Source organism: Scyliorhinus torazame, chromosome 19, assembly GCF_047496885.1.
Source record: "Scyliorhinus torazame isolate Kashiwa2021f chromosome 19, sScyTor2.1, whole genome shotgun sequence".
Classification (NCBI taxonomy): Eukaryota; Metazoa; Chordata; class Chondrichthyes; order Carcharhiniformes; family Scyliorhinidae; genus Scyliorhinus; species Scyliorhinus torazame.
Window position 1 is genome coordinate 5,973,055 of NC_092725.1, and position 17,941 is coordinate 5,990,995.

Below are 17,941 nucleotides of genomic sequence, written 5' to 3' on the forward strand. Positions count from 1 at the left end.
TGTAGAGGGAGCTTTACTCTGTATCTAACCCCGTGCTGTACCTGTCCTGGGAGTGTTTGATGGGGGCAGTGTAGAGGGAGCTTTACTCTGTATCTAACCCCATGCAGTACTGTCCTGAGAGTGTTTGATGGGGACAGTGTAGAGGGAGCTTTACTCAGTATCTGACCCCGTGCTGTACCTGTCCTGGGAGTGTTTGATGGGGACAGTGTATAGGTAGCATTACTCTGTATCTAACCCCATGCTGTACCTGTCCTGTGAGTGTTTGATGGGGACAGTGTAGAGGGAGCTTTATCTGTATCTAACCTCGTGCTGTACCTGTCCTGGGTGTGTTGATGGGGACAGTGTAGAGGGAGCTTTACCCTGTATCTAACCCCATGCTGAACCTGTCCTGGGAGTGTTTGATGGGGACAGTGTAGATGGGGCTTTACGCTGTATCTAACCCCTTGCTGTACCTGTCCTGGGAGTGATTGATGGGGATAATGCAGAGGGAGCTTTACTCTGTACCTAACCCCGTGCTGTACCTGTCCTGGGAGTGTTTGATGGGGACAGTGTATATGTAGCTTTACTCTGTATCTAACCCATGCAGTACTGTCCTGAGAGTGTTTGATGGGGACAGTGTAGAGGGAGCTTTATCTGTATCTAACCTCGTGCTGTACCTGTCCTGGGTGTGTTGATGGGGACAGTGTAGAGGGAGCTTTACTCTGTATCTAACCCGTGCTGTACCTGGCCTGGGAATGTTTGATGGGGACAGTGTAGAGGGAGCTTTACTCTGTATCTAACCCCGTGCTGTACCTGTCCTGGGTGTGTTGATGGGGACAGTGTAGAGGGAGCTTTTCTCTGTATCTAACCCCGTGCTGTACCTGTCCTGGGAGTGTTTGATGGGGCAGTGTAGAGGGAGCTTTACTCTGTATCTAACCCCGTGCTGTACCTGTCCTGGGAGTGTTTGATGGGGGCAGTGTAGAGGGAGCTTTACTCTGTATCTAACCCCATGCAGTACTGTCCTGAGAGTGTTTGATGGGGACAGTGTAGAGGGAGCTTTACTCAGTATCTGACCCCGTGCTGTACCTGTCCTGGGAGTGTTTGATGGGGACAGTGTATAGGTAGCATTACTCTGTATCTAACCCCATGCTGTACCTGTCCTGTGAGTGTTTGATGGGGACAGTGTAGAGGGAGCTTTATCTGTATCTAACCTCGTGCTGTACCTGTCCTGGGTGTGTTGATGGGGACAGTGTAGAGGGAGCTTTACCCTGTATCTAACCCCATGCTGAACCTGTCCTGGGAGTGTTTGATGGGGACAGTGTAGATGGGGCTTTACTCTGTATCTAACCCATGCAGTACTGTCCTGAGAGTGTTTGATGGGGACAGTGTAGAGGGAGCTTTATCTGTATCTAACCTCGTGCTGTACCTGTCCTGGGTGTGTTGATGGGGACAGTGTAGAGGGAGCTTTACTCTGTATCTAACCCGTGCTGTACCTGGCCTGGGAATGTTTGATGGGGACAGTGTAGAGGGAGCTTTACTCTGTATCTAACCCCGTGCTGTACCTGTCCTGGGTGTGTTGATGGGGATAATGCAGAGGGAGCTTTACTCTGTACCTAACCCCGTGCTGTACCTGTCCTGGGAGTGTTTGATGGGGACAGTGTATATGTAGCTTTACTCTGTATCTAACCCATGCAGTACTGTCCTGAGAGTGTTTGATGGGGACAGTGTAGAGGGAGCTTTATCTGTATCTAACCTCGTGCTGTACCTGTCCTGGGTGTGTTGATGGGGACAGTGTAGAGGGAGCTTTACTCTGTATCTAACCCGTGCTGTACCTGGCCTGGGAATGTTTGATGGGGACAGTGTAGAGGGAGCTTTACTCTGTATCTAACCCCGTGCTGTACCTGTCCTGGGTGTGTTGATGGGGACAGTGTAGAGGGAGCTTTTCTCTGTACCAACCCCGTGCTGTACCTGTCCTGGGAGTGTTTGATGGGGGCAGTGTAGAGGGAGCTTTACTCTGTATCTAACCCCGTGCTGTACCTGTCCTGGGAGTGTTTGATGGGGGCAGTGTAGAGGGAGCTTTACCAGCCCTGGGAGTGTTTGATGGGGACAGTGTAGAGGGAGCTTTACTTTGTATCTAACCCCGTGCTGTACCTGTCCTGGGAATGTTTGATGGGGACAGTGTAGAGGGAGCTTTACTCTGTATATAACCTTGTGCTGTACCTGTCCTGGGAATGTTTGATGGGGACAGTGTAGAGGGAGCTTTACTCTGTATCTAACCCCGTGCTTTACCTGTCCTGGGTGTGTTTGATGGGGACAGTGTATACGTAGCTTTACTTTGTATCTAACCCCATGCTGTACCTGTCCTGGGAGTGTTTGATGGGGACACTGGAGAGGGTGCTTTACTCTAGATCTTACCCCGTGCTGTACCTGTCCTGGGACTGTTTGATGGGGACAGTGTAGTGGGAGCTTTACTCTGTATCTAACCCCATGCTGTACCTGTCCTGGGAGTGTTTGATGGGGACAGTGTAGAGGGAGCTTTACTCTATATCTAACCCCGTTCTGTACCTGTCCTGGGAGTGTTTGATGGTGGCAGTGTAGAGGGAGCTTTACTCTGTATCTAACCCCGTGCTGCACCAGCCCTGGGAGTGTTTGATGGGGACAGTGTAGAGGGAGCTTTACTCTGTATCTAACCCCGTGCTGTACCTGTCCTGGGAGAGTTTGATGGGGACAGTGTATACGTAGCTTTACTTTGTATCTAACCCCATGCTGTACCTGTCCTGGGAGTGTTTGATGGGGACACTGGAGAGGGTGCTTTACTCTAGATCTTACCCCGTGCTGTACCTGTCCTGGGACTGTTTGATGGGGACAGTGTAGTGGGAGCTTTACTCTGTATCTAACCCCATGCTGTACCTGTCCTGGGAGTGTTTGATGGGGACAGTGTAGAGGGAGCTTTACTCTATATCTAACCCCGTTCTGTACCTGTCCTGGGAGTGTTTGATGGTGGCAGTGTAGAGGGAGCTTTACTCTGTATCTAACCCCGTGCTGCACCAGCCCTGGGAGTGTTTGATGGGGACAGTGTAGAGGGAGCTTTACTCTGTATCTGACCCCGTGCTGTCCCTGTCCTGAGAGTGTTTGATGGGGACAGTGTAGAGGGAGCTTTACTCTGTATCTAACCCCGTGCTGTACCTGTCCTGGGAGTGTTTGATAGGGACAGTGTAGAGGGAGCTTTACTCTGTATCTGACCCCGTGCTGTACCTGTCCTGAGAGTGTTTGATGGGGACAGTGTAGAGGGAGCTTTACTCTGTATCTAACCCCGTGCTGTACCTGTCCTGGGGTGTGGGTGATGTGCGGATAATTCTCACCTTGCCCGTCCATGAATTTTTGGGAGAATTCCTGCCAGGTTCCCGGCTCCGGCAACAGGTGACAACTGTTATGGAAGTGAAAATATGATACGAGACTATCCTTCGCGTTACGAGCAACGAATATGGTCTAGGAACAGGAAGAATCATCAATTAGTAAATCCCTCTGTTTCTTTCAGTCCATTGTTCAGGAGTTTGTGGGAGCGAGTGATGGACTCCCAGAGACTGGAGACTGATGGAAGTTGTGAAGGAGTCTATGTGAGGGAAAATTCATTTTCGTTATATTTTTGCCATAATATTGTCATCGTGTCAGATACGGGGAAGGAACCTTCGTGCGTGAACATGGGTATAACTGGCTTAATTAAACTGGAGGGAAAGGTTAAATCATTAATGTAGGTGTGAAGGTAAATAGTTGGAATAGTAATGAATGGGACCGGGGTGGAGGACGGGCAACCGTTAAACCGGATATTTACATTAGGCAGATAAGAGCCATGATTTGAAACTTGCCTGTGAGGACTTCAAAGGAAACATACACAATTGGGAGATCGTAAATGTGTGAGGAAAATTAGTAAGTTTCCATTTAAAAAAAACAACACCCATCAGCTTAGTAAGAAAAGGGTTGATTAAATCTGAGAAATGGGAATGTCTAATGGGTTGTAGATGCAATGGAATGGGAGATTAAATAGGTCGAAACAAACATTATTAATGTGTGACTTTCAAGGGAGCTCTGAAATGTTGAAAAAGACGGTTTGCGCTCAAACCAGACATATGAATAGTGATTTTGGCATCACCCTCGCAGGGGAATTCTGGGTGAGATTACCTGAAGCGCAGCAGAGCATTTGTGGTAATATTACTGAAACTCCTCTGGATTAGAATATCCATAAGGACTGTTGCCATCAAAAAGTTTTTTTTTCTCAGAGTTTATTCAATCAAATAAAATTGAGGACATGTTTGTATAGTGTTGGTGACGGTTATTCCATCTGTAGATGTTGTCCTATTTTCTCTTCATTGAATAGATGTTTAAATTTAACATTTAAAATGATCACAAGTGATCTTGGATTTTTATTTATGTTGACTTCAGACAATTCCTCATAATATACAAATTACAAAACAGTTTGTTGCCAGTTATCCGCTCGGACAGGGCAGCCAGAATCACAACATTCCACAGTTTGGTGTCTGAGAGAGTCACAGAGTATGGAGATTGAGGGAGGGGGGAGTGAGGGATTCCCACAGTTTGGAGACTGAGGGGGGGGAGTGAGGGAGTCCCACAGTTTGGAGACTGAGGGAGGGGGAGTGAGGGATTCCCACAGTTTGGAGACTGAGGGGGGGGAGTGAGGGAGTCCCACAGTTTGGAGATTGAGGGAGGGGGGAGTGAGGGAGTCCCACAGTTTGAAGACTGAGGGAGGGGGGAGTGAGGGAGTCTCACAGTTTGGAGACTGGGGGAGGGGGGAGTGAGGGATTCCCACAGTTTGGAGACTGAGGGGGGGGAGTGAGGGAGTCCCACAGTTTGGAGACTGAGGGAGGGGGGAGTGAGGGAGTCCCACAGTTTGGAGGCTGAGGGAGGGGGAGTGAGGGAGTCCCACAGTTTGGAGATTGAGGGAGGGGGGAGTGAGGGAGTCCCACAGTTTGGAGACTGAGGGAGGGGGTGTGTGGGATTCCCACAGTTTGGAGACTGAGGGGGGGGGGAGTGAGGGAGTCCCACAGTTTGGAGACTGAGGGAGGGGGGAGTGAGGGAGTCCCACAGTTTGAAGACTGAGGGAGGGGGGAGTGAGGGAGTCTCACAGTTTGGAGACTGGGGGAGGGGGGAGTGAGGGACCCCACAATTTGGAGACGGAGGGAGGGGGGAGTGAGGGAGTCCCACAGTTTGGAGACTGAGGGAGGGGGGAGTGAGGGAGTCCCACAGTTTGGAGACTGAGGTAGGGGGGAGTGAGGGAGTCCCACAGTTTGGAGACTGAGGGAGGGGGGAGTGAGGGAGTCTCACAGTTTGGAGACTGGGGGAGAGGGGAGTGAGAGACCCCACAATTTGGAGACGGAGGGAGGGGGGAGTGAGGGAGTCCCACAGTTTGGAGAATGATGGAGGGGGGGAGTGAGGGAGTCCCACAGTTTGGAGACTGAGGGAGGGGGGAGTGAGGGAGTCCCACAGTTTGGAGACTGAGGGAGGGGGGAGTGAGGGAGTCCCACAGTTTGGAGACTGAGGTAGGGGGGAGTGAGGGAGTCCCACAGTTTGGAGACTGAGGGAGGGGGGAGTGAGGGAGTGTTGAACAGGGTGAGGGATGAAGGGTTTACGGGGTCGATGGGGGTGATTGGGGGGGAGGGGGGGAGCGGAGTGTGCCGGGTCCCTACCTTACAGTCCTGCTCGCAGAAGGATTTGGGAACCAGTTGGATCGGGAGGTGAGTTTTCATCGTCCTCGGAGACGCCATTTTGGCAAGCACATCAGTACCTGAAGTTAAATGGAGATATTACAACATTGCGGTGCTAAAATCTTGCTCACATTGTAGACCCGACTCCCCGCGGGGTACGGGTGCCCCATGAGCACCCACGCTCCCCAGGGTATGACCCCCGAACTGGCACCGACTCTCCCCGGGGTATGGGTGCCCCCCCCCTTACCCTCCATGGGCAGCGACTCTTGCCGGAGTACGGGTCCCTCCAGGGGCGCGGACTCTCCCCAGTGACACCCGAGTCTGCTCCGCCCTCAATCGAGCCTGTGGCTAATCTTTTCCCTCACCTTCGCCTCACTCCCGTCCTCTCCCTTCGATTACCCCCCTCAGCCTCCACAAATCTCTCGATCTCGTATCCACTAGGTGACTGAGCGACCCACAGCTCTCTGGGGGTAGGGGGTGGAGGGGAGAGAATTCCAAAGATTCACATCCCTCCGAGCAAAAACATTGGTGGTTTGGTGCTGGTTTAGCACCAGGGCTAAATCGCTGGCTTTGAAAGCAGACCAAGGCAGGCCAGCAGCACGGTTCAATTCCCGTACCAGCCTCCCCGAACAGGCACCGGAATGTGGCGACGAGGGACTTTTCACAGTAACTTCATTTGAAGCCTACTTGTGACAATAAGCGATTTTCATTTTCATTTCATTCATTTCTCCCTCGTCTCAGTCCAAAATGACCGACTCCTCGCCTTGAGACTGTGAGCGTCCCCCCTTCCCCCCCGTGTCTCAGACGCTCCAGCCGGCAAATAGCCCCTCAGAAATGTGGTCGCCCTTTGTTTCCCGAAACTCCAGGGAATACAGACCCTCCTCCATCTCTCCTCATTGTGGGGACAATCCCTCTTATCCCGGGAGCAAGACTTTACTCTCCCCCTCAGGCAAACCTTGGGAAGTTGGATTCAAAACAGAGATACTGATCGGGACGCAGCTGCACTGAGGGTTTGTGAGATTAGACAAGTAGCTGATTTTAGCAAATGCTTTGTTAGGCAAAGTGGACAGGAACAGCCTCGCACCCCAGCACAAAGCCACACCCAGTTGCAAAGCAGAGCTCCCTCTCTGGGAGAAGCAAATTGTTGTGATGAAAATTCGGCAGCAGGCTTCTGTCTGAATAAAAACCTAAAGGTTCTACGCTAAACAATAAGAAAGGTTCCCAAAAGAAAGCTATCTGCCCTGTGTGGAAATTGCTTCCTGGATTGGACTCACCAAAACCTATGGGCTGTTGTTTTGGGGTGCTGTATTCTTGGAGCTGAGGGAAGATTTAGCATTTTGGTGGGAGGGGGATTGTTTATAAGTAAACTGTCTGCATATCTGCTATTGCAGCTCATTATAAATGCTGTTCCCTGTTGCCCATCCTGTCGTGGGTTCTTTTTTCTAATTTAGAGTACCCAATTCATTTTTTCCAATTAAGGAGCAATTTAGTATGGCTAATCACCTACCCTGCACATCTTTGGGTTGTGGGGGCGAAACCCACGCAAACACGGGGAGAATGTGCAAACTCCACACAGACAGTGACCCAGAGCCGGGATCGAACCTGGGACCTCGGCGCCGTGAGAATGTTAATTGTCGTGTGTTTGGGAGTTTAATAAACGTTTTGTCATTTGAATAATTTAAGACTGTAACCCCTCCTCAGGCGGTTTCATCTCTCTTCACACATTTATTTCCATAGCACAAAAAATAAATCACTAAGAATTGGCGTTCCCGGTTTCCACTCTGGGGTCTGGGTTGCCCTCACGATGTATGTCAGCGAGGGTCACGTTACGAGAATGTCCCTCCATCAATAAGGAGACTAAAAGTGGACACATTGCCCCATCTCCCTGATGGGGACAGTTGTTGTAAGACTCCCCGAATTTGATGCTCCTGGCAGTCCCCCTGCCTGCCCCCCTGTGTCACCAGCCCCTCCCCTCTGTCTCGCCCCCCCCCTCCCCCGGGCTTGCCCCCTCAACATAACCAGTCTAACCGGTTGGCAGAATATTATTCATGAAGAATTCCAGGATGGGAACTCGGTAGTAGACGGGAGCTCGTTTACACATCCCCACATCACCGTTCCGACAAATCAGGTCCACAATTTCCTGCATCCATGTACTTCCTGTGGAGAGAAAGAGAGACAGAGAATGAGAGAGAGAAAGAGAGACTGAGAATGAGAGAGAGAGACAGAGAGAGAGAGAAAGAGAGACAGAGAATGAGAGAGACAGAGAGAGAGAAAGAGAATGGGAGAGAGGAAGAGAGACAGAGAATGAGAGAGAGAAAGAGAGACGAAGAATGAGTGAGAGACACAGAGAGAGAAAGAGAGACAGAGAATGAGAGAAAGGCAGAGAAAGAGAAAGAGAAGGAGAGAGACAGACAGAGAAAGAGAGACAGATTCAAGGGAGAGAGAGAATGAGAGAGACAGACAGAGAGAGAGACAGAGCGAGAGAGAGACAGGAGAGAGCGAGGCAGGCAAACCGAGAGAGAGAGAAAACATAGAACATACAGTGCAGAAGGAGGCCATTCGGCCCATCGAGTCGGCACCGATCCACTTAAGCCCTCATTTCCACCCTATCCCAGTAACCCAATAGCCCCTCCTAACCTTTTTTGGTCACTATAGGGCAATTTATCATGGCCAGTCCACCTAACCTGCACATCTTTGGACTGTGGGAGGAAACCGGAGCACCCGGAGGAAACCCACGCAGACACGGGGAGGATGTGCAGACTCCACACAGACAATGACCCAGCGGGGAATCGAACCTGGTGATACACCATCAATAACACATGACGAGTGGTGAATGTAATTGAGGCTTGAATACACTAAACAGCAAGCCTCCTGCCTCTGGACCCGAACTGGGTCTGGAACCAGAGACGTGCCACCTTTATACAGAAGCCCGGTGGAGGAGCCACAGTCGGAGCCAGCCTGGACAAGCCTGGGCATGCAATACAATAATGTGGTTTACCACATTCACCCCTATTTGAAAAAAGAGTGCAGCGGGGGTGACGTGGTCCTAAAGGTCAGGTCTGTCGGGGGCCTTGACCACCCACTGTGATCGCCTCAGTCCCGGCGCTGGCATCGAGACCTGCGCGTCCGGGAGCGTGTTGTCAAACTTCTCTTCTTCATCCAGATGTGGGGGAAGACGGTGTAGGATGGGGGGGGGGGGGGGGTGATGGTCTCCGAGGAGCCTGCAGGAGCCACATCCCAAAGGGAGACCGTGTCCTGCCGCCCATCCTGATGTGCCACGTAGGCATATTGGGGGTTGGCATGGGGGAGCAGGACCTTCTCGACGAGGGGGTCTGATTTATGGCTCCTCGCGTGCTTCCGGAGAAGGACGGGCCCCGGGACTGTCAGCCAGGACGGAAGCGAGACCCCCCGAGGTGGACTTCCTGGGGAAGGCAAACGTCCGTTCATGAGGAGTCTCGTTAGTGGCGGTGCACAGGAGCGACCGGATGGAGTGGAGCGCGTCGGGGAGGACCTCCTGCCAGCGGGAGACCGGGAGACTTTTCAACCGTAGGGCCAGCAGGACGGCCTTCCAGACCGTCACGTTCTCTCTCTCCACCTGCCCGTTTCCCCGGGGGTTATACCTGGTCGTCCTGCTGGAGGCGATGCCCTTGCTGAGCAGGAACTGACGCAACTCATCGCTCATAAAGGAGGAGCCCTTGGATATACTGTGGATGTAGGTGGGGAAACCGAAACAAAGGTGAAAAGATTGTGCAGGGCCTTGGTAACGGAGGCAGAGGTCATGTCAGAGCATTGGATGGCGAAGGGGAATCTGGAGTACTCATCAACGATGTTGAGGAAGTACACGTTACGGTCAGTGGAGGGGAGGGGCCCTTTGATGACCATGCTGAGGCGCTCAAAGGGGTGGGAAGTCTTCACCAGATGTTCTCTGTCTTGACGATAGAAGTGCAGTTCGCACTCCGCGCAGACCTGGCAGTCCCTGGTCACGGACCTGACCTCCTCAATGGAGTAGGGCAGGTTGCGAGCCTTGATGAAGTGGAAAAAACGGGTGACCCCCGGGTGGCAGAGGTCGTTCTGGAGGGTACGAAGTCGGTCTACTTGTGCGCCGCCACATGTACCGCGGGATAGGGCATCTGGGGGCTCATTGAGCTTCCCCGGGTCGATGCAAGATATCATAGCTGTAGGTGGAGAGCTCGATCCTCCACCTCAGAATCTTGTTGTTCTTAATCTTGCCCCGCTGTGTATTGTTAAACATGAAGGCAACCGACCGTTGGTCAGTGAGGAGAGTGAATCTCCTGCCGGCCAGGTAATGCCTCCAATGTCTCACAGCTTCCTCAATGGCTTGGGCCACCTTTTCGACAGAGGAGTGTCGAAATTCGGAGGCATGGAGGGTGCGGGAGAAGAAAGCCACGGGCCTGCCTGCCTGGCTGAGGGTAGCGGCCAGAGCAAAGTCCGATGCATCGCTCTCCACTTGGAATGGGACGGACTCATCCACCGCGTGCATCGCGGCCTTGGCGATGTCGGCCTTGATGCGGTTTAAGGCCAGTCGGGCCTCAGCCGTCAGGGGAAAAACGGTGGATTGGATCAGTGGACGGGCCTTGTCCGCATAGTTGGGGACCCACTGGGCGTAGTACGAGAAGGACCCCAGGCATCTCTTCAGGGCCTTGGGACAGTGGGGGAGGGGGAGTTCCAGGAGGGGGCGGATGCAGTCGGGGTCGGGCCCTAGGACTCCGTGTCCCACGACGTAGCCGAGGATGGCTCGGCGGGTTGTGCGGAAGACGCATTTCACTCTATTATAGATTCGGTTCAGGAGTTTAGCGGTGTGGAGGAAGTGCCGGAGGTTCTCGTCATGGTCCTGCTGGTCATGGCCGCAGATGGTGACATTGTCTAGGTACGGGAACGTGGCCCGCAGCCCGTACTGGTCAACCATTCGGTCCAGTTCCCTTTGGAAGACCGAGACCCCATCGGTGACGCCGAAGGGGACCCTGAGGAAGTGGTAAAAGCGGCCATCTGCCTCGAAGGCAGTGTATTGATGGTCTTCCAGGCGGATAGGGAGCTGGTGGTGGGCGGACTTCAAGTCGTCTGTGGAGAAGACTCGATACTGCGCAATCTGATTGACCATGTCAGATATGCTGGGGAGGGGGTACGCATCGAGCTGCGGTTAATGGTCTGGCTGTAATCGATGACCATCCGGTGCTTCTCCCCAATCTTGGTGACCACCACTTGGGCTCTCCAGGGGCTGTTACTAGCCTCTCGCAGGAGTCGCTGGACCTCCGACCTGATGAAGGCCCTGTCCCGGGCACTGTATCGCCTGCTTCTGGTAGCGATGGGATTACAGTCCGGGGTGAGGTTTGCGAAGAGGGAGGGTGGGGCGACCTTAAGGGTCGCGAGGCTACAGACGGTGAGGGAGGGGCAGGGGTCTGCCGAACTTTAAGGTAAGGGTTTGGAGGTGGCACTGGAAGTCGAGCCCCAGTAATAGGGCGGCGCAGAGATGGGGGAGGACGTAGATCTTAAAGTTGGTGTACTCTACGCCTTGGACGGTAAGGGGCGCGACACAGTAGCCCCGGATTTGTACTCCGGAAGCCAGGGAGATTTTCTGGGTCGCGGGTAAGATTGGGAGGGAGCAGCGCCTTACCGTATCTGGGTGTCCGAAGCTGTCTGTGCTCCTGGAGTCGAAATGACAGGCCGTCTCGTGCCCGTTGATCCGGACGGTCATCATGGACTTTGCGAGGTGGTGCGGCCGGGACTGGTCGAGTTTGACGGAGGCGAATGTTGGAAGGTGGTCGGTAGGCCGGTCGGAGGTAGCGGCGGCTAGCATACGGTCGGGTGAGCTGGGCTCCCGGGAGGCTGCGGAGTGGGCCCAAGATGGCGGCCCCCATGAGTCGGGTGTGGCGGTTGGCATCTACGATGGCATCCAAGATGGCGACTCCCATGGGTCGCGTGTGGCGGGTGGCAGCGGCGATGGCGTCCAAGATGGCGACCTCCATGGATCGCACATGTCGGCCCGGATTAAAGATGGCGGTGCCCACGGGTCGCATATGGCGGGTGGCGTGGCAGCCGGGGGGGGTGCCCCGACAGGCAGCAGGCCGCACCGCTGGGCCTAGACGGTTTAGGGGGAGATCGGGTCTGGCAGGCTTTTGCGAAGTGGCCCTACTTCCCACAGCCGTTACAGGTTGCGTTCCGTGCTGGGCAGAGCTTCGGGCCTCCGGCATTGGCGGGCCGCTGTGCGGCGCAGGCTTGCATCGCACCTGGGCCGGTTGATGGCTGTGCCCACGAGGGTGCCGTGCGGCCGGAGGTGTAGGCCCCCATGTTCTGGAAGGCCACCTCCAGTGAGTTGGAGAGTTGTACTGTCTCTGGGAGGCCGAGTGTCCCCCCTTCTATTAATCGCTGGTGGATATAGTTAGGGTAAATGCCCGCAACATAAGCGTCCCTGATCAGCAGCTCCGCCTGCTGTGTAGCCAATATCGCCGGCAGTCACAGTTCCGGCAGAGTATGCACAAGGCACATAGGAATTCCACAAGTGATTCCCCAGGGCGTTGGCGTCTCGTGGCGAGGAGGTGCCGAGCATCTACCTGGTTAACGGATTTTGCGTATTGTCCTTTTCGTAGCATTACTGCATCCGCGTGCGAAGGGGCGTCCCTGATGAGAGGAAAGACCCGTGGGCTCACCCGTGCGAGGACGATCTGCTTCTTCTGGAGGTCTGTGAGGTCTTCGGTGAAGGATGCAAAGTACGCTTCGAAGCAGCTTAGCCAGTGTTCAAACATCTCTGTGGCATCGGCTGCCTGTGGGTCCAGTCCAAGCGATCAGGCTTGAGTGATGAGTTCATCTTGAGGAGTTTAGTGTGTTAAATTGATACACCATCAATAACACACGACAGTGATGAACGTAACTGAGGCTTTAATACACTAAACAGCAAGCCTCCTGGGTCCGGAGGTGGAGACTTGCCACCTTTATACAGAAGTCCGAGGGGAGGAGCCACAGGCGGAGCCAGCCTGGACAAGCCCAGGCATGCACAACACAAAATAATGCATGTAATGCAATAATGGGGTTTACCACATCTGGGGCCCTGGCGCTGTGAAGCCACACAGCTATCCACTTGTGCTACCGTGCAACCCAGAGAGAGACAGAGAGAGAGAGAGAATGAGAGAGAGAGAGACAGAGACAGGGAGGGGAATACAGAGAAAGAGAGAGACAGAGAGAAACAGTGAGAGAGAGACAGAAGGAAAGAGAAATAGAGAGATAGAAACAGACAGAGTCACAGACACAGAGAGAGATACAAGGCAGAGGGAGACAGAGAGAGAGATACAGAGTGCGAGGGAGACACACAAAGGGCGAGAGAGGGAGATAGATGGAGAGAGTTCGAATGAAAGTGAGACAGAGGGAGACAGCGTGGCAGACAGAGAGAGAGAGGCAGACAGACTGAAAAAAACAGAGAGAGGGAGAGAGACAGCCTGAGGGACAGAATGGGACACAGTGAGAGAGACAGAGAGAGATGGAGACAGACAGGGAGACAAAGACAGAAGGAAAGAGACACAGAAGGAAAGAGAGATAGAGGGAGGCAAAGTGACAGACAGAGAGAGTGACAGAGAGAAAGGGAGACAGAGGGAGAGAGAGACAGAAAACAAGACATGCACAGTGAGAGATTCAGAGGCACAGAGTGAGAGAGACACACACAGAGTGGGATTGAATGAAAGAGACAGAGGGAGGCAGACTGAGAGAGAGAGTGAGAGAAACAAAGAGAGTGGGAGAGACAGAGGCAGAGATAGACAGAGAATGAGATACAGCGAGAGAGAGACAGAGAGAGAGATAGAGAGTGAGAAACAGCGAGCGAGACAGATGGAGAGAGACAGAAGGAAAGGGAGACAGAGAGACACAGTGAGAGAGAGACAGAGCGAAAAGACACAGTGAGAGAACGCGAGGCAGAGAGGGAGAGAAAACACAGAGGGAGAAACAGCGAAAGAGACAGAGAGAGAGAGAGACCGGGAAAGTGAGACAGAGGGAGACAGAGACACAGAGGCTGTGAGAGAGAGACAGAAGGAAAGAGACAGTGAGAGACAGAGAGAGAGACAGAGACAGAGACAGAGGGAGAAAGAGTCATAAGGAAAGAGAGACAGAGAGAGAGACTGACAGAGACACAGAGGCTGTGAGAGAGAGAGAGACAGACAGAAGGAAAGAGACAGAGAGAGACAGAGAGGCCGAGAGGAAGGGACAGAAGGAAAGAGACAGAGAGAGAGAGAGAGACAGAGAGTGAGAGAAGAGAGACAGAGAGTGAGAGAAGAGAGACAGAGAGGCCGAGAGAGAGAGACAAGGAGAGGACAGAAAGAGATCGAGAGGCAGATAGACAGAACGAGAATAACAATTCTGTCACCTTTAAAATGCCTTCGGGCAGCAAACCGCACCCAACCCTTTATTTTAAATGGAGCATCAGTTTGCCTTTGTTTAAGTGCTGGAGACTTTTTGATGTCTCCAAAAACTTATTCTGAGCAATGTTGATTTTTTTTCCTTTGCATCTGTAACAAAACGTGCCAAACGCTGGACACTGCCTTAATCTGTGCTTTTGAAACATCTTTCGCACAGAAATCCTTCCTCCTGATCTTTAACCTGTGTGTTGGTGTGCGAGGAGCTGCAGGAACCTTCCCACCTCTTTGGAAAAAGGGCAGCAACTTTCCTCCCAGGAGACGCCGCCATGACTGGGAAACATTTCGGAATGCTGTGCTGCCAGCTCGTCAGCCCGACAAATCTTAACTGTTTGTTCTAAAGGCAGCTCCCATTCCCTCACCAACCGCTCTCTCAGCTTATTCTCATTCACACCAAACACAACCCGGTCCCCAATCACGGACCGCAGAAACATTACAGGTTTTAGCTTTTAACTTTAAATCAGTGATGGAATAATCCATAGACTCTTCTGTCTTCTGTAGACGTGACGTAAACACATAGCGTTCAGAAATTTCATTCTTTCTGGGGGTGCAATGTATGTTATTCTCTAAGCCTGAATAAAGATTGGAGACTTCCAGTTAACACAAATACTTTATTCAGTGGGTTTGTCCTGTTTCCAGAGCTTAACTAGATATAATAGTCAAGAGGTATGACCAGTGAAGCTAAGGTAAGCTACCTATGCTGAGCTCTCTCTGTGTGCTGCTGCTCACTAGCCCTGTGCTGCTGCTCACTAGCCCTGTGCTGCTGCTCACTAGCCCTGGGCTTCTGAAAGAGGCGGATCCTCCCTTGGGCTGGACCCTTTATACCCATCTCTGATGCCCTCTAATGGTGCTGTGGCTGTTACATCTGTCTGTAGTCCCTGGTGTATGTGCAGATGTATGTACAGATGTACAGATCACTACACAATGTTCATCAGATCTTCGAATTACGACGTTAGAATTTTTACTATCTTCACCGTTTGCAAACTTAAATGTATTAAACACAGCAATTGCTTCGGGCCTTGCCTCTGTTAAGAGCATCGTTACCTTACGCAAGTCTTTTTTTAAATTTCAGGGGGGAAAAAAATATCCTCTCCGTGATCTTTAGGCCCTCCAACTTTAAAGTTTCTTCCTCCCTCTCTTAGAGTCCAGCCCAACACCGATTCAGCATCTCTGTGCCGTGGGGGGTTTAAACAACCAAGTCTATTTACAGCTCTTGAACGCAAGTTGAAAGCTAAAAAATAAAAAGGGTCAGAAAGCCACGATACCCGGTGGGAGCTCCCCCACGTGCAGCCGCTCCATTGAACACACCGGGCCCAGTTTCTAAAAGCTTCCTGGGCGGGATTCTCTGATCCTGAGGCTAAGTGTTGAGGACGTTGTCAACGCTGTCGCGTTTCTCGACGGCGACAACATGGCTTCAGGAGCAGCGATTCCGACTCCTACAGGGGGCCAGCACGGGACTGGAGTGACCCACGCCGCTCCAGCAGCCGACCTGCGTCGGGGCGGGGTGGCCCGATTCGCGCCTGTCCCGGCGATTCTCCGGCCCGGCCCCGGGGTGAGAGAATCCCGCCCCCTGTGTTCGTGAGATCAAATCTAGCTGCTCACTAACGTTTGTTTACCTTTGCCAGTTTCCTCATCCATTTCATTTCTCATATTGGGTTCTGCGACTGGTGGGGATTGAGAATTCCGTTCAAGTTCGATCTCTCCCCGCGTGCGATATCTCTCTCTCTCTGCCAACTCTTCCCTCACTTTCTCTCATTCACGCCATCGAGCAACGACAGCTGGCTTCCTCCGAACGGGATTTCTCCGGAGCATTTTTCAACAAAAACAGACTGGCCAAAAGGATCACAATACTGGGCCTTGGCAGGGGTCAACTTTTTGTGCGACCAGCTTTCGGGAGCCGTCAATGGAAACTCGCTAACTTACGCAAATCTGATTAATCTCCTCAATTTACTGCAGTAAGAAACAGATAGAATTGTTGTTTAAACACACGCCAGTTGCTGTCCACATGACCATGAAATCTGAGACTCATTGGTCGCTTCAGTGACTCCATGTAGTTCAACCCTGCAGTCTGCAACATCTTCAAATATCTGTGGACCTCATGACTTCACGCAATGATGTTATAGTTTTTTTCTCTGTGATTAATACCATCCAACCCTGGTACCATGTAATGTTCTTTTTGGTTGGCCTGATTTATATTACAAGAACACTTATAGCTAAAGCTATAAACAATTTATTCACAATAACTGTGGGTCAACTATCTACAAAATAACAGATGAATTATGGTATGATCAAGTAAAAGCAAACTCCCAGCTCCCTAGTCAGTCTGAGGTCACCTGACTCTAACATTCACTTATATACTAATGAGACTCCTAGAAGTCAGTCGGTGAATTACAACACAGCCATGATATCACTACGGGCCCCTCTCTCTACAGCATGGGCCCCTCTAACTCTAGCGTGGGCCCTCTACCTCCAGCGTGGGTCCCTACCTTCCATGGTGGGCCTTCTCCCTCCAGCATGAGTCCCTCCTCTCCAGTGTGGGCCTCTCTCGCTCCGGCGTGGGACCTCAGAGCTACTCACCTGATTTGGGGTAGGTGGCGATGAGCAGGTCATCGGGCTTTGCCTGGAAGTTTTTCACCGCCTCCCAGTTCCCAGCCACCCTGTCGGGAAAGGGGACATCTTGCAGCAGTTTAAGCTGCGGCCTCCTCACTGTGATGCCTCGCAGCTCCGGATGATAGTCCAGCTCCATCTCCAGGATCCTGAAACTGGGCAGCATCATGGTCAATTCACTCAGGACCCAGAGGCTCCCGTCTCCCTCACACCCCCCCCCCCATCCCCCACTGACCCTCACCCACAGCGACACAGAGGCTCCCCCCCCTCACTCCCCCCTCCCCCCCTCCCACTGACCCTCACCCACGGACCCAGAGGCTCCCGTCTCCCTCCCCCCCCCTCCCCCACACTGACCCTCGCCCACAGGGACTGAGACCCATACATTCACACACACTGACACTCACAAACTCACATTTGCACACTCACCCTCACACTTGCACAAATGCAGAGACACACATTCAGACGCACACACATTAAGGCAATCACAAACTCTGACACACACACTCTCACACACTCTCACACACACATGCACAGACACACACAATCACACACTCAGACACACACACACTCAGACACACACAATTACACCCACAGACACACATGCTCAGACACACACACACTCAGACACACACATAATTAGACACACACGCTAACACGCTCAGACACACACTCAGACACAATGGCACAGATTCAGACACACTCAGACACAAACATTCAGACACACACACTCAGACACACACACACACTCGGACACACACACACACTCAGTCACACATACACTCAGACACACACACCCTCAGACATTCAGATACAGTCGCACACTCAGGCACACACACACTCAGACATTCAAACACACACTCAGACACACACACTCAGACACAGTCGCACACACTCAGACATTCAGACACACACACCCAGACATTCAGACACTGCCGCACACACTCAGTCACACACACATTCAGACACACACTCACTCAGACACACACACACTCAGACACACACGCCCTCAGACACACACACACTTCGACACATACACACTCGGACACACACATATGCAGACACACACACACTCAGAAATCAGTCACACACACTCAGACACACACACCCTCAGACACACACACTCAGTCACACACACTCAGACACAGTGGCACACACTCAGACATTCAGACACACACATGCAGACACACACACCGTCAGATATTCAGACACACACAGTCAGAC

At 52.4% G+C, this 17,941-nt stretch overlaps 1 protein-coding gene across 1 annotated transcript in view; it reads right to left on the reverse strand.

Annotated features, from left to right (window-relative positions):
* LOC140395991 (sulfotransferase 1 family member D1-like) overlaps positions 1-16,871 on the reverse strand; it is a 71,941-nt gene extending 55,070 nt beyond the window's left edge. The window contains exons 1-4 of the mRNA XM_072484027.1: positions 16,691-16,871; positions 7,728-7,856; positions 5,682-5,779; positions 3,342-3,468 (exon numbers count right to left, since the gene is read on the reverse strand). Coding sequence (XP_072340128.1) covers positions 3,342-3,468; positions 5,682-5,779; positions 7,728-7,856; positions 16,691-16,859 — 523 coding nt within the window. The 5' untranslated portion in view covers positions 16,860-16,871. The remainder of the gene's footprint in view (positions 1-3,341; positions 3,469-5,681; positions 5,780-7,727; positions 7,857-16,690) is intronic.
* Positions 16,872-17,941: the final 1,070 nt, after the last annotated feature.